Consider the following 16876-nt stretch of genomic DNA (forward strand, 5'->3'; position numbering starts at 1 on the left):
TGGGATCTGTATGAAAATTGGTCTGAATTTTCATCTTGATGATATCTAGGTCAAGTTCGAAACAGGGTCATGTGTGGTCAAAAACTAGGTCAGTAGGTCAAATAATAGAAAAACCTTTTGACCTCTCTAGAGGCCATATTTTTCATGGGATCTGTATGAAAGTTGGTCTGAATGTTCATATTGATGATATCTAGGTCAAGTTCGAAAGTGGGTCACGTGCCTTCAAAAACTAGGTCAGTAAGTCAAATAATAGAAAAACCTTTTGACCTCTCTAAAGGCCATATTTTTCATGGGATCTGTATGAAAATTGGTCTGAATTTTCATCTTGATGATATCTAGGTCAAGTTCGAAACAGGGTCATGTGCGGTCAAAAACTAGGTCAGTAGGTCTAAAAATAGAAAAACCTTGTGACCTCTCTAAAGGCCATACTTTTGAATGGTTCTCCATAAAAATTGGTCAGAATGTTCATCTTGATGATATCTAGGTCAGGTTCAAAAGTGGGTCACGTGCCTTCAAAAAGTAGGTCAGTAGGTCAAATAATGAAAAAACATTGTGACCTCTCTAGAGGTCATATTTTTCATGGGATCTGTATGAAAATTGGTCTGAATGTTTATCTTGATGATATATAGGTCAAGTTTGAAACTGGGTCAACTGCGATCAAAAACTAGGTCACTAGGTCTTGAAATAGAAAAACCTTGTGACCCTCTCTAGAGGCCATACCCTTGAATGGATCTTCATGAAATTGGTCAGAATGTTCACCTTGATGATATCTAGGTCAAGTTTGAAACTGGGTCACGTGCCATAAAAACTAGGTCAGTAGGTCAAATAAAAAAACATTGTGACCTCTCTAGAGCCCATACTTTTCATGGATCTGTATGAAAGTTAGCTTGAATGTTCATCTTGACGATATCTAGATCAAGTTGAAACTGGGTCAACTGCGGTCAAAAACTAGGTCAGTAGGTCTAAAATTAGAAAAATCTTGTGACCTCTCTAGAGGCCATATTTTTCAATGAATCTTCATGAAAATTGATCTGAATGTTCAACTTGATGATATCTAGGTCAGTTTCGAAATTGGGTCACGTGCGGTCAAAAACTAGGCAAGTAGGTATAAAAATAGAAAAACGTTGTGACCTCTCTAGAGCCATATTTTTGATGAGATCTTCATGAAAATTAGTGAGAATGTTCACCTTGATGATATCTAGGTAAAGTTCAAAACAGGGTCACATACCTTCGAAAACTAGTCAATAGGTCAAATAATAGAAAAACCTTGTGACCTCTCTAGAGACCATATTTTTCAATGGATCTCATGAAAATTGGTTAGAATTTTTATCTTGATAATATCTAGGTCAAGTTCAAAACTTGGTCACATGCGCTCAAAAACTAGGTCACTATGTCAAATATAGAAAAAGGACGTCATACTCAAAACTGGGTCATGTGGGAAGAGGTGAGCGATTCAGGACCATCATGGTCCTCTTGTATTGACTTATTATTTAAGATTGCACTAGAAACTCTCGTTAGAAATGACAGAAATGTCCTAAAATCACGGTCGCGAAAACTGGTGACAAATATGGAAAACGGAAGTTAGAATTAAATTCTTGATTTAATACTTGTGTTTAGTTTCTTTTCTATCATCAGAGCTGTTTAATACTTACAATTTCTGCTTATTTAAAACTTTTTAGCTCATCTGATTTTTTGAAAAAAAAATGATGAGTTATTAGCTCACCTGTCACAAAGTGACAAGGTGAGCTTTTGTGATCGCGCGGTGTCCGTCGTCCGTCCGTGCGTGCGTGCGTGCGTCCGTCCGTCCGTAAACTTTTGCTTGTGACCACTCTAGAGGTCACATTTTTCATGGGATCTTTATGAAAATTGGTCAGAATGTTTATCTTGATGATATCTAGGTCAAGTTCGAAACTGGGTCACGTGCCATCAAAAACTAGGTCAGTATATCTAAAAATAGAAAAACCTTGTGACCTCTCTAGAGGCCATATATTTCAAAGATCTTCATGAAAATTGGTCAGAATGTTTACTTTGATGATATTTAGGTCAAGTTCGAAACTGGGTCACGTGCCGTCAAAAACTAGGTCAGTAGATCTAAAAATAGAAAAACCTTGTGACCTCTCTAGAGGCCATATATTTCACAAGATCTTCATGAAAATTGGTCAGAACGTTCACCTTGATGATATCTAGGTCAAGTTCGAAACTGGGTCACGTGCCATCAAAAACTAGGTCAGTAGGTCAAATAATAGAAAAACCTTGTGACCTCTCTAACGGCCATATTTTTCATGGGATCTGTATGAAAGTTGGTCTGAATGTTCATCTTGATGATATCTAGGTCGATTTTTAAACTGGGTCACGTGCGGTCAAAAACTAGGTCAGTAGGTCTAAAAATAGAAAAACCTTGTGACCTCTCTAGAGGCCATATATTTCATGAGATCTTCATGAAAATTGGTCAGAATGTTCACCTTGATGATATCTAGGTCAAGTTCGAAAGTGGGTCACGTGCCATCAAAAACTAGGTCAGTAGGTCTAAAAATAGAAAAACCTTGTGACCTCTCTAGAGGCCATATATTTTAAAAGATCTTCATGAAAATTGGTCAGAACTTTCACCTTGATGATATCTAGGCCAAGTTCGAAACTAGGTCACGTGCCGTCATAATCTAGGTCAGTAGGTCAAATAATAGAAAAACCTTGTGACCTCTCTAAAGGCCATATTTCTTAATGGATCTGTATGAAAGTTGGTCTGAATGTTCATCTTGATGATTTCTAGGACAAGTTCGAAACTGGGTCACGTGCGGTCAAAAACTAGGTCAGTAGGTCTAAAAATAGATAAACCTTGTGACCTCTCTAGAGGCCATATATTTCACAAGATCTTCATGAAAATTGGGCAGAACGTTCACCTTGATGATATCTAGGTCAAATTCGAAACTGGGTCACGTGCCATCAAAAACAAGGTCACTAGGTCAAATAATAGAAAAACGTTGTGACCTCTCAAAAGGCCATATTTTTCATGGGATCTGTATGAAAATTGGTCTGAATGTTCATATTGATGATATCTAGGTCAAGTTCGAAAGTGGGTCACGTGCCTTCAAAAACTAGGTCAGTAAGTCAAATAATAGAAAAACCTTTCGACCTCTCTAAAGGCCATATTTTTCATGGGATCTGTATGAAAATTGGTCTGAATGTTCATCTTGATGATATCTAGGTCAAGTTCGAAACAGGGTCATGTGCGGTCAAAAACTAGGTCAGTAGGTCTAAAAATAGAAAAACCTTGTGACCTCTCTAAAGGCCATACTTTTGAATGGTTCTCCATAAAAATTGGTCAGAATGTTCATCTTGATGATATCTAGGTCAGGTTCAAAAGTGGGTCACGTGCCTTCAAAAAGTAGGTCAGTAGGTCAAATAATGAAAAAACATTGTGACCTCTCTAGAGGTCATATTTTTCATGGGATCTGTATGAAAATTGGTCTGAATGTTTATCTTGATGATATATAGGTCAAGTTTGAAACTGGGTCAACTGCGATCAAAAACTAGGTCACTAGGTCTTGAAATAGAAAAACCTTGTGACCTCTCTAGAGGCCATACCCTTGAATGGATCTTCATGAAAATTGGTCAGAATGTTCACCTTGATGATATCTAGGTCAAGTTTGAAACTGGGTCACGTGCCATAAAAAACTAGGTCAGTAGGTCAAATAATAAAAAAACATTGTGACCTCTCTAGAGACCATACTTTTCATGGGATCTGTATGAAAGTTAGCTTGAATGTTCATCTTGACGATATCTAGATCAAGTTTGAAACTGGGTCAACTGCGGTCAAAAACTAGGTCAGTAGGTCTAAAATTAGAAAAATCTTGTGACCTCTCTAGAGGCCATATTTTTCAATGAATCTTCATGAAAATTGATCTGAATGTTCAACTTGATGATATCTAGGTCAGTTTCGAAACTGGGTCACGTGCGGTCAAAAACTAGGCAAGTAGGTATAAAAATAGAAAAACGTTGTGACCTCTCTAGAGGCCATATTTTTGATGAGATCTTCATGAAAATTAGTGAGAATGTTCACCTTGATGATATCTAGGTAAAGTTCAAAACAGGGTCACATACCTTCGAAAACTAGGTCAATAGGTCAAATAATAGAAAAACCTTGTGACCTCTCTAGAGACCATATTTTTCAATGGATCTTCATGAAAATTGGTTAGAATTTTTATCTTGATAATATCTAGGTCAAGTTCAAAACTTGGTCACATGCGCTCAAAAACTAGGTCACTATGTCAAATAATAGAAAAAAGGACGTCATACTCAAAACTGGGTCATGTGGGAAGAGGTGAGCGATTCAGGACCATCATGGTCCTCTTGTATTGACTTATTATTTAAGATTGCACTAGAAACTCTCGTTAGAAATGACAGAAATGTCCTAAAATCACGGTCGCGAAAACTGGTGACAAATATGGAAAACGGAAGTTAGAATTAAATTCTTGATTTAATACTTGTGTTTAGTTTCTTTTCTATCATCAGAGCTGTTTAATACTTACAATTTCTGCTTATTTAAAACTTTTTAGCTCATCTGATTTTTTGAAAAAAAAATGATGAGTTATTAGCTCACCTGTCACAAAGTGACAAGGTGAGCTTTTGTGATCGCGCGGTGTCCGTCGTCCGTCCGTGCCTGCGTGCGTGCGTCCGTCCGTCCGTAAACTTTTGCTTGTGACCACTCTAGAGGTCACATTTTTCATGGATCTTTATGAAAATTGGTCAGAATGTTTATCTTGATGATATCTAGGTCAAGTCGAAACTGGGTCACGTGCCATCAAAACTAGGTCAGTATGTCTAAAAATAGAAAAACCTTGTGACCTCTCTAGAGGCCATATATTCAAAGATCTTCATGAAAATTGGTCAGAATGTTTACTTTGATGATATTTAGGTCAAGTTCGAAACTGGGTCACGTGCCGTCAAAACTAGGTCAGTAGATCTAAAAATAGAAAACCTTGTGACCTCTCTAGAGGCCATATATTTCACAAGATCTTCATGAAATTGGTCAGAACGTTCACCTTGATGATATCTAGTCAAGTTCGAAACTGGGTCACGTGCCATCAAAAAAATAGGTCAGTAGGTCAAATAATAGAAAAACCTTGTGACCTCTCTAACGGCCATATTTTTCATGGGATCTGTATGAAAGTTGGTCTGAATGTTCATCTTGATGATATCTAGGTCGATTTTCAAACTGGGTCACGTGCGGTCAAAAACTAGGTCAGTAGGTCTAAAAATAGAAAAACCTTGTGACCTCTCTAGAGGCCATATATTTCATGAGATCTTCATGAAAATTGGTCAGAATGTTCACCTTGATGATATCTAGGTCAAGTTCGAAAGTGGGTCACGTGCCATCAAAAACTAGGTCAGTAGGTCTAAAAATAGAAAAACCTTGTGACCTCTCTAGAGGCCATATATTTCAAAAGATCTTCATGAAAATTGGTCAGAACTTTCACCTTGATGATATCTAGGCCAAGTTCGAAACTAGGTCACGTGCCATCATAATCTAGGTCAGTAGGTCAAATAATAGAAAAACCTTGTGACCTCTCTAAAGGCCATATTTCTCAATGGATCTGTATGAAAGTTGGTCTGAATGTTCATCTTGATGATTTCTAGGACAAGTTAGAAACTGGGTCACGTGCGGTCAAAAACTAGGTCAGTAGGTCTAAAAATAGATAAACCTTGTGACCTCTCTAGAGGCCATATATTTCTCAAGATCTTCATGAAAATTGGGCAGAACGTTCACCTTGATGATATCTAGGTCAAATTCGAAACTGGGTCACGTGCCATCAAAAACAAGGTCACTAGGTCAAATAATAGAAAAACGTTGTGACCTCTCAAAAGGCCATATTTTTCATGGGATCTGTATGAAAGTTCGTCTGAATGTTCATATTGATGATATCTAGGTCGAGTTTAAAACTGGGTCACATGCGGTCAAAAACTAGGTCAGTAGGTCTAAAAATAGAAAAACCTTGTGATCTCTCTAGAGGCCATATATTTCGTGAGATCCTCATGAAAATTGGTCAGAATGTTCACCTTGATGATATCTAGGTCATGTTTGAAAGTGGGTCACGTGGCATCAAAAACTAGGTCAGTTGGTCTAAAAATAGAAAAACTTTGTGACCTCTCTAGAGGCCATATATTTTACAAGATCTTCATGAAAATTGGTCAGAATCTTCACCTTGATGATATCTAGGTCAAGTTCGAAACTAGGTCATGTGCCATCATAATCTAGGTCAGTAGGTCAAATAATAGAAAAACCTTGTGACCTCTCTAAAGGCCATATTTTTCATGGGATCTGTATGAAAGTTGGTCTGAATGTTCATCTTGATGATATCTAGGTCAAGTTTGAATCTGGGTCATGTGCGGTCAAAAACTAGGTCAGTAGGTCTAATAATAGAAAAACCTTGTGACCTCTCTAGAGGCCATACTTGTGAATGGATCTCCATAAAAATTGGTCAGAATGTTCACCTTGATGATATCTAGGTCAAGTTTGAAAGTGGGTCACGTGTCTTAAAAAACTAGGTCAGTAGGTCAAATAATAAAAAACCTTGTGACCTCTCTAGAGGCCATACTTTTCATGGATCTATATAAAGTTGGTCTGAATGTTCATCTTGATGATATCTAGGTCAAGTTTGAAACTGGGTCAACTGCAGTCAAAAACTAGGTCAGTAGGTCTAAAGTTATTAAAATCTTTTGACCTCTCTAGAGGCCATATTTTTCAATGGATCTTCATGAAAATTGACCTGAATGTTCACCTTGATAATATCTAGGTCAGTTTCAAAACTGGGTCACATGCGGTCAAAAACTAGGCCAGTTGGTATAAAAATAGAAAAACCTTGTGACCTCTCTAGAGGCCATATTTTTCATGAAATCTTCATGAAAATTAGTGAGAATGTTCACCTTGATGATATCTAGGTAAAATTCAGAACAGGGTTACATACCTTCGAAAACTAGGTCAATAGGTCAAATAATAGAAAAACTTTGTGACCTCTCTAGAGGCCATATATTTCATGAGATCTTCATGAAAATTGGTCAGAATGTTCACCTTGATGATATCTAGGTCAAGTTCGAAAGTGGGTCACGTGCCATCAAAAACTAGGTCAGTAGGTCTAAAAATAGAAAAACCTTGTGACCTCTCTAGAGGCCATATATTTTAAAAGATCTTCATGAAAATTGGTCAGAACTTTCACCTTGATGATATCTAGGTCAAGTTCGAAACTAGGTCACGTGCCATCATAATCTAGGTCAGTAGGTCAAATAATAGAAAAACCTTGTGACCTCTCTAAAGGCCATATTTCTCAATGGATCTGTATGAAAGTTGGTCTGAATGTTCATCTTGATGATTTCTAGGACAAGTTCGAAACTGGGTCACGTGCGGTCAAAAACTAGGTCAGTAGGTCTAAAAATAGATAAACCTTGTGACCTCTCTAGAGGCCATATATTTCACAAGATCTTCATGAAAATTGGGCAGAACGTTCACCTTGATGATATCTAGGTCAAATTCGAAACTGGGTCACGTGCCATCAAAAACAAGGTCACTAGGTCAAATAATAGAAAAACGTTGTGACCTCTCAAAAGGCCATATTTTTCATGGGATCTGTATGAAAGTTCGTCTGAATGTTCATATTAATGATATCTAGGTCGAGTTTAAAACTGGGTCACATGCGGTCAAAAACTAGGTCAGTAGGTCTAAAAATAGAAAAACCTTGTGATCTCTCTAGAGGCCATATATTTCGTGAGATCCTCATGAAAATTGGTCAGAATGTTCACCTTGATGATATCTAGGTCATGTTTGAAAGTGGGTCACGTGCCATCAAAAACTAGGTCAGTTGGTCTAAAAATAGAAAAACTTTGTGACCTCTCTAGAGGCCATATATTTTACAAGATCTTCATGAAAATTGGTCAGAATCTTCACCTTGATGATATCTAGGTCAAGTTCGAAACTAGGTCATGTGCCATCATAATCTAGGTCAGTAGGTCAAATAATAGAAAAACCTTGTGACCTCTCTAAAGGCCATATTTTTCATGGGATCTGTATGAAAGTTGGTCTGAATGTTCATCTTGATGATATCTAGGTCAAGTTTGAATCTGGGTCATGTGCGGTCAAAAACTAGGTCAGTAGGTCTAATAATAGAAAAACCTTGTGACCTCTCTAGAGGCCATACTTGTGAATGGATCTCCATAAAAATTGGTCAGAATGTTCACCTTGATGATATCTAGGTCAAGTTTGAAAGTGGGTCACGTGTCTTAAAAAACTAGGTCAGTAGGTCAAATAATAAAAAACCTTGTGACCTCTCTAGAGGCCATACTTTTCATGGGATCTATATGAAAGTTGGTCTGAATGTTCATCTTGATGATATCTAGGTCAAGTTTGAAACTGGGTCAACTGCAGTCAAAAACTAGGTCAGTAGGTCTAAAGTTATTAAAATCTTTTGACCTCTCTAGAGGCCATATTTTTCAATGGATCTTCATGAAAATTGACCTGAATGTTCACCTTGATAATATCTAGGTCAGTTTCAAAACTGGGTCACATGCGGTCAAAAACTAGGCCAGTTGGTATAAAAATAGAAAAACCTTGTGACCTCTCTAAGAGGCCATATTTTTCATGAAATCTTCATGAAAATTAGTGAGAATGTTCACCTTGATGATATCTAGGTAAAATTCAGAACAGGGTTACATACCTTCGAAAACTAGGTCAATAGGTCAAATAATAGAAAAACTTTGTGACCTCTTTAGAGATCATATTTTTCAATGGATCTTCATGAAAATTGGTCAGAATTTTTATCTTGATAATATCTAGGTCAAGTTCAAAACTGGGTCACATGAGCTCAGAAACTAGGTCTCTATGTCAAATAATAGAAAAAACGAGGTCATACTCAAAACTGGGTCATGTGGGAAGAGGTGAGCGATTCAGGACCATCATGGTCCTCTTGTTGTCATCACTTGAGCGGTTGTCTGCGTCGGCGTTGCCTGGTTAAGTTTTATGTTTAGGTCAGCTTTTCTCCTAAACTATCAAAGCTATTGCTTTGAAACTTGGAATACTTGTTCACCATCATAAGCTGACCCTGTATAGCAAGAAACATAACTCCATCTTGCTTTTTGCAAGATTAATGGCCCCTTTTGTACTTAGAAAATATCAGATTTCTTTGTTAAGTTTTATGTTTAGGTCAACTTTTCTCCTAAACTATCAAAGCTATTGCTTTGAAAATGGAATACTTGTTCACCATCATAAGCAGACCCTGTACATCAAGAAACATAACTCCATCTTGCTTTGTGCAAGATTTATTGCCCCTTTTGGACTTAGAAAATCAGTTTTCTTGGTTAAGTTTTATGTTTAGGTCAGCTTTTATCCTAAACTATCAAAGCTATTGCTTTGAAACTTGCAACACTTGTTCACCATCATAAGCTGACCCTGAACAGCAAGCAACATAACTCCATCCTGCTTTTTGCAATAATTATTGCCCCTTTTAGACTTAGAAAATCATTTTCTTGGTTGAGTATTATGTTTAAGTCAACTTTTCTCATAAACTATCAAAGCTATTGCTTTAAAACTTGCAACAGTTTTTCACCATCATAAGTGGACACTGGACATCAAGAAACATAACTCTATCCTGCTTTTTGCAAGAATGATGGCCCTTTTTAGACTTAGAAAATCATGGGTAGGACAATATTTCTATTACACAAAAAAAATCAGATGAGTGTCAGCACCCACAAGGCGGTGCTCTTGTTTTTATTTGTTTTTCCCCAAACTAAGCCTCGACAATAATGAAAAAATTGCTAGAGATCGTAATGACCGACTGTCCATATAATCATATCAAGCACACAAAATAACGATATCAATTATCCAATTTGTTCTTTAGTAATCTAATTATCACCAATTGACTTCCTAATCAAATAAGATTATTGTAAATTGGCTCCCTCCTTTCAATAACGGATGTTGTTTTTAGCTCACCTGTCACAAAGTGACAAGGTGAGCTTTTGTGATCGCGCAGCGTCTGTGTGTGCGTCCGTTCGTAAACTTTTGCTTGTGACCACTCTAGAGGTCACATTTTTAGCTCACCTGTCACAAAGTGACAAGGTGAGCTTTAGTGATCGTGCGGTGTCCGTCGTCCGTCCGTGCGTGCGTCCGTGCGTCCGTCCGTAAACTTTTGCTTGTGACCACTCTAGAGGTTACATTTTTCATGGGATCTTTATGAAAGTTGGTCAGAATGTTCATCTTGATGATATCTAGGTCAAGTTCGAAACTGGGTCACGTGCCTTCAAAAACTAGGTCAGTAGGTCTAAAAATAGAAAAACCTTGTGACCTCTCTAGAGGCCATATATTTCACAAGATCTTCATGAAACTTGGTCAGAATGTTCATCTTGATGATATCTAGGTCAAGTTCGAAACTGGGTCACGTGCCATCAAAAACTAGGTCAGTAGGTCTAAAAATAGAAAAACCTTGTGACCTCTCTAGAGGCCATATATTTCATAAGATCTTCATGAAAATTAGTGGGAACGTTCACCTTGATAATATCTAGGTCAAGTTCGAAACTGGGTCACGAGCCATCAAAAACTAGGTCAGTAGGCCAAATAATAGAAAAACCTTGTGACCTCTCTAGAGGCCATATTTTTCATGGGATATGTATGAAAGTTGGTCTGAATGTTCATCTTGATGATATCTAGGTCAAGTTCGAAACTGGGTCATGTGCGGTCAAAAACTAGGTCAGTAGGTCTAAAAATAGAAAAACCTTGTGACCTCTCTAGAGGCCATATATTTCATGAGATCTTCATGAAAATTGGTCAGAATGTTCACCTTGATGATATCTAGGCCAAGTTCGAAAGTGCTTCATGTGCGGTCAAAAACTAGGTCAGTAGGTCAAATAATAGAAAAACCTTGTGACCTGTCTAGAGGCCATATTTTTCATGAGATCTGTATGAAAATTGGTCTGAATGTTCATCTTGATGATATCTAGGTCAAGTTTGAAAGTGGGTCATGTGCCGTCAAAAACTAGGTCAGTAGGTCAAATAACAGAAAAACCTTGTGACCTCTCTAAAGGCCATATTTTTCATGGGATCTGTATCAAAATTGGTCTGAATGTTCATCTTGATGATATCTAGGTCCAGTATGAAACAGGGTCATGTGCGGTCAAAAACTAGGTCATTAGGTCTAAAAATAGAAAAACCTTGTGACCTCTCTAGAGACCATACTTGTGAATGGATCTCCATAAAAATTGGTCAGAATGTTCATCTTAATGATATCTAGGTCAAGTTTGAAACTGGGTCAAATGCCATAAAAAACTAGGTCAGTAGGTCAAATAATCAAAAAACCTTGTGACCTCTCTAGAGGCCATACTTTTCATGGGATCTGTATGAAAGTTGGTCTGAATGTTCATCTTGATGATATCTAAGTCAGATTTGAAACTGGGTCAACTGCGGTCAAAAACTAGGTCAGTAGGTCTAAAATTATTAAAATCTTTTGACCTCTCTAGAGACCATATTTTTCAATGGATCTTCATGAAAATTGGTCAGAATTTTTATCTTGATAATATCTAGGTAAAGTTCAAAACTGGGTCACATGAGCTCAAAAACTAGGTCACTATGTCAGATAATAGAAAAAATGACGTCATACTCAAAACTGGGTCATATGGGAAGAGGTGAGCGATTCAGGACCATCATGGTCCTCTTGTTCATGGGGTCATTATGAAAAGTGGTCAGAATGTTCACCTTGATAATCTCTAGGTCAAGTTCGAACCTGGGTCACGTGCGATCAAAAACTAGGTCAGTAGGTCTAAAAATAGAAAGACCTTGTGACCTCTTTAGAGGCCATATATATCACAAGATCTTCATGAAAATTGGTCAGAATGTTCACCTTGATGATATCTAGGTCAAGTTCGAAAGTGGGTCACGTGCCTTCAAAAACTAGGTCAGTAGGTCAATAATAGAAAAACCTTGTGACCTCTCTAAAGGCCATATTTTTCATGGGATCTGTATGAAAGTTGGTCTGAATGTTCATCTTGATGATATATAGGTCAAGTTCGAAAGTGGGTCACGTGCCTTCAAAAACTAGGTCAGTAGGTCTATAATAGAAAAACCTTGTGACCTCTCTTAAGGCCATATTTTTCATGAGATCTTCATGAAAATTAGTGAGAATGTACACCTTGATGATATCTAGTTAAAGTTCAGAACAGGGTCACGTACCTTCGAAAACTAGGTCAATTGGTCAAATAATAGAAAAACCTTGTGACCTCTCTAGAGGCCATATTTTTCAATGGATCTTCATGAAAATTGGTCAGAATTTTTATCTTGATGATATCTAGGTCAAGTTCAAAACTGGGTCACATGGGCTCAAAAACTAGGTCACTATGTCAAATAATAGAAAAAACGACGTCATACTCAAATCTGGGTCCTGTCGGAACAGATAAGCGATTCAGGACCATCATGGTCCTCTTGTTATACAAGTTTTGTCTACACAGATTATCGATTTTTCACACCTTTTGGTTTCGTAAACACTGTGGAACAGGCAAAATACTTAGTTTTGCAGACAGACATAGCTTCAGGCCATTTTCGTCAATTAGAAATTTTCGGAGCCACATTTAGTTTTTTGTCGCAATTGGCTCAAGTGGCGATCGACAGCGTGACCCCTGCAACATCAACAGTCCTACAGGTCACATGTTTGAACCCTGGAAAGAATAATCTCTTTAAACAGAATACAGTTATGTTATTTATATTTAGGGGACAGTTAAAACTATTTCCCTGAGGTAGCAGGTTCAGCTTCAGAAATGTCTCCAGAGGTCAATAGGTTGATTGAGGGCATCAGTACTAAATGTTATCTCTGAGTTTGATTATTTCCCAACGCCCAAGAAACAACTTTTTTTAGTCACCAGTTGTCGTCCCTTATTTTGAATGCATATATTAATTTTGTCTAGTCCTTCTGTCAGTCTGTCCATCTGTCAACAAAGCGTGTACGTACTGTCTGTTATTGCTTTTTAAGAGCTGTCTGTTAATGCTTGATAAGAAGTGTCTGTAGATGTTTTGCCTTTCGTTTTTGGGCATGCAACAGTTCATCATAGAGGGCAACAGTTAAAACTTATCCATCACACCAGATTGCTTTATACAGAAATAGTCAAAATGACAAATAATCATCTATATAGAATATTAAGTACCGTTAATGTAAAACAATATGTTTGCAGTCATTCATAATTCATCCTGCCTTGTATGGAAGATGTCCATCACAGGCAGATAACAAGTAAGAACTTTACAGATTCGTTCAAGACAAGATTTGAATCTTTTTAACTACTGAAGTTGGTCAGGAAATGAGGAACCTTAGGCATGAGATTTAAAGTTTTTAGCCAGTTTTGTCATACGCCTGTACAGCAGCTGTTCAAAATATGTTAACTCAAAAGTCGGTTAATCCGTAGGTAAGACTTCATTCAGTTGGGAGGGCGCAGATCTCTTGATCATGGGGTCGTGATTTCAATCCCCAGGCCAGATGTATGTTCTTCGTGACGATTTGGTAAGTTGGTGTCTGAAATCATTCGTCCTCCACCTCTGATTCATGCTGGGAAGTTGGCAGTTAGTTGTGGAGAACATGTTTGTACTGGTACAGAATCCAGGAATACTGGTTAGGTTTACTGCCTGCTGGTTAACTGAAATACTGTTGGAAAACCGCGTTATACCAAAAACAAACAAACAAATTAGTCTGTAAATACATTTTCTCTACTGTAATATGTTATTCTTTCTGTTACAGTGAAACACATATAAGACAGAGAAGGCAAGAGGAGCGGCATAAAAGGAAAGAAAAAACACAAGAAATGATCAGCAAAATGAGAGAAAAACAAAAATCTAGTGAAACTTGGAAGAAAAGGCGTTCATATTTCAAGCCAATAGCAATTGGACTGTCATTGCTGGTTGGGACGTATATACTATATCGGCTGTATTGGTAGCTAGAATACAATTTGCTTTTAGAGAAATACAGATATTTTTGAAGTGTGTGAGTCATGTTTTTGAACAGCGTGATCAAATGTTCATGTAATTTGATAACAGTCATAATGGTACATTTTTTGTCTGTAAAAAAAGAAGTCGTGTTAAGTGTGAAAAAAAGTGTGCAAGTGGTCAAACCTGCTCTTTCAGGCAACACTGCTAGTTACCAAGCATTACTGTTGGACCACATTAGCGAAAACTCAATGGGTCAAGCAAAATTTGTTCAAGTTATCGTTAATTGGAGCCATCGAAAAATATGTTATAGGAATTTTGCCGGGACCTGGTTATGAGTTTGAGCTAAGGAAAGTGTTTGAATTACCCGATTTTGAGCGAAAAAGTTGGACTGTATGTATATCATGGTTGAGTGGTTATGGTCACTGACTTTGAATCACTGGTCCCTCATCGATGTGGGTTTGAGCCTAGGTGTGTTGAATTCTTCATGTGAGGAAGCCATCCAGCTGGCTTACGGAAGGTGGGTGGTTCTACCCAGGTGCCTGCTGGTGGTGAAATAATGCACGGAGGGGCACCTTGGGTCTTCCTCCACAGTCAAAAGCTGGAAAGTTGTCATATGACATGTAATTGTGTCAATGTGACGTCAAACCCAACAGTCAATCAATCTTGATGGAATTAAACTTCCTTGAATAGAAAAAATAACAGATTTAATAGATGTTGGAGGCAGCCTTTTTAAAGGTGTCGGTTTGTGCAGGTTTGACTGTGTTTGACGAAGTGTAACTGTAAGTAACTATAAACAGTTTTAACTGTATAAATTTAGCAGTCAAACTAGAGGGTTATTTTAATAGGGCTATACATGAGATTTCATAGATAACATTATATTTTGTTTAATTTGATAGATTTTTTTAAATCTAAATTTGGTGAATCTATCACATACTGATAAACTTATGAATATAAGTTTTTGTCTTTTGATTTTCTTTTGATATACCATTGGATACAGCATAGAGGTAACAGCCGGGTTATAAAATAGTTACTGTCCGTACTGGAAATCAAGAGACGTAACATCATACTATTAATCTTAACTAGAGATAATATATTACTAAAACTTGAAAGAATTACAACATAGGCAGCATTAACATTAACAAATAGTTTTCTGCTTTCTGAGTATAAGTTTTTCAGTATTCAGGACTTGGAATAATTTTGTTGTTTAGGGTCTGAGTGGAATATTTTTGTTGTGTTTTATTCAGGGATACCATGTGTGTGTTTTTTTTTCATGCATAGCAACAAGCAGAAATGCAGTTGAAGGGTAATGAAATCTGCTCCGTTACATTGTGCCAGTTTTAGAAAATTCAATGTTTAATATTTCTGATGTAGTCAGTTAGTTCAAAATTTGTCAGATGAGAGGTCACGTGCCATGTGAGGCAGTCTTTTTATGCCCCCAAAGGGAGGCATATTAGTTTTCAACTGTCCGTCCGTTAGCTCGTTAGTTCGTCACAACGTTAACTTCTTGCATGAAGGCACTTTACTCGCAAACCATTGCACACAGGACCTTCAAATTTCACATGCTGATAGTACTTCTTAAGTACACAACCCCTACTGACTTTGGGATCACCAGGTCAAAGGTCAAGGTCACCTGGTCAAAGGTCAAGGTGCTGCGAGGGCATTTGTCACCATTAGTGACAGCTCTTGTTTTGGGATGTTTTTGATATAAGATAGTCAATTCATTCTTTGATGATTTGACCCAAGATGACATGTTACAATTCATTCGTCCTCCACCACTTACTAATGTGAGGAAGCTGTCAGTTACTTGAAGAAAACAAATTGGTACTGGTATTGATACGAGGAACGTAGGTAGAGTTTTGTTATTTGGATATACTTATTTAGATGCAAAATTTCCCAAAACAATAACTTCATGTAGTCAGTTTATGACATGAAATATTTACTTCGTTAGTATTGTTATATTTCCATTGTGGACCAAAGTTTTTATGCTAAGCTTTATACAGGAATAGATTTTCCTGATTTTGTATTAGAAGAAGCATAAACTTAAACTGTTCTATCTGAAGTGCATGAAAAATGCTTTTATCAGGAATCTGAAGATTATGCCAGCAGCATACATCAATACTCATACACCTGCAGCTCGGACTTCCCACTGAGACGCACATTGAAGCCAGAAGGATACATGTAATCTGAAAAACAAATTTGTCCGCGCCATAGTTATTTTTAGTATATTCTTTGAATGTTTAAATCATCACATTTTAATACTGTTTCTGTGTAAAGTAATTGATTTTATTTTGGTTAAATTTTTTATTGTTTTACACTAAATAATTTTGTTTTGGGTATTCCCCCCCCCCCCCCCCCCCCCCCCCCCCCCCATTTTATTGATATTTTTTTCCATTGATGTAAGGAATATTGAGTTTACATAAATTAAATACTTGCATTCGTGAAAAAGTAAAGTGAGTACTGTTTCATCTTCCTCTGCTGTGGCCAAGTGGTTAAGAGCGCTGGTTTCTTACCACTTTCCCCTCTGATTGGTGGATTTTGAACTTAGCAGGGAAAGCAAAATTCTTACAAGTGACGCAACAGACGAGGTGTCCTAAGGAAGTGGTTACACCCAGGTGCCTTAAAAAAATGCTCAAAGGGGCACCTGGAGGTCTTCCTCTATCATTAAAGCTAGAAAATTGCCATTACCTGTTATACAACAAATAAACCATTTCTTAAGTTTAAGCAAGCATATCATTTGAAAATATGTGAAATTTTTGTTTTCCTATCGAAATTTTATCAATAAGTTAGTTTCATATTTTATTTTTCTATTTATTTTTTTATATTTGGCAAATCGTAATCTAGTTTTTAAGGGAAGGCCAGTTTTAAAATTATTTTCCAGTTTTCATTTCATTAAATGTATAGTTCTTCAGTGATTTTGTTATGCATTTATCTCTATAA

General features: G+C 37.1%; 1 protein-coding gene across 1 annotated transcript in view; it reads left to right on the top strand.

Annotated features, from left to right (window-relative positions):
• LOC123549274 (tyrosine-protein phosphatase non-receptor type 1-like) overlaps positions 1-16097 on the top strand; it is a 33558-nt gene extending 17461 nt beyond the window's left edge. Inside the window, exon 9 of the mRNA XM_053545530.1 lies at positions 13752-16097. Within this exon, the coding sequence (XP_053401505.1) occupies positions 13752-13947 (196 nt within the window). The 3' untranslated portion in view covers positions 13948-16097. The remainder of the gene's footprint in view (positions 1-13751) is intronic.
• The last annotated feature ends 779 nt before the right edge of the window (positions 16098-16876 follow it).

The sequence above is a fragment of the Mercenaria mercenaria genome, chromosome 6 (genome assembly GCF_021730395.1).
Source record: "Mercenaria mercenaria strain notata chromosome 6, MADL_Memer_1, whole genome shotgun sequence".
In the NCBI taxonomy this organism is placed as follows: Eukaryota; Metazoa; Mollusca; class Bivalvia; order Venerida; family Veneridae; genus Mercenaria; species Mercenaria mercenaria.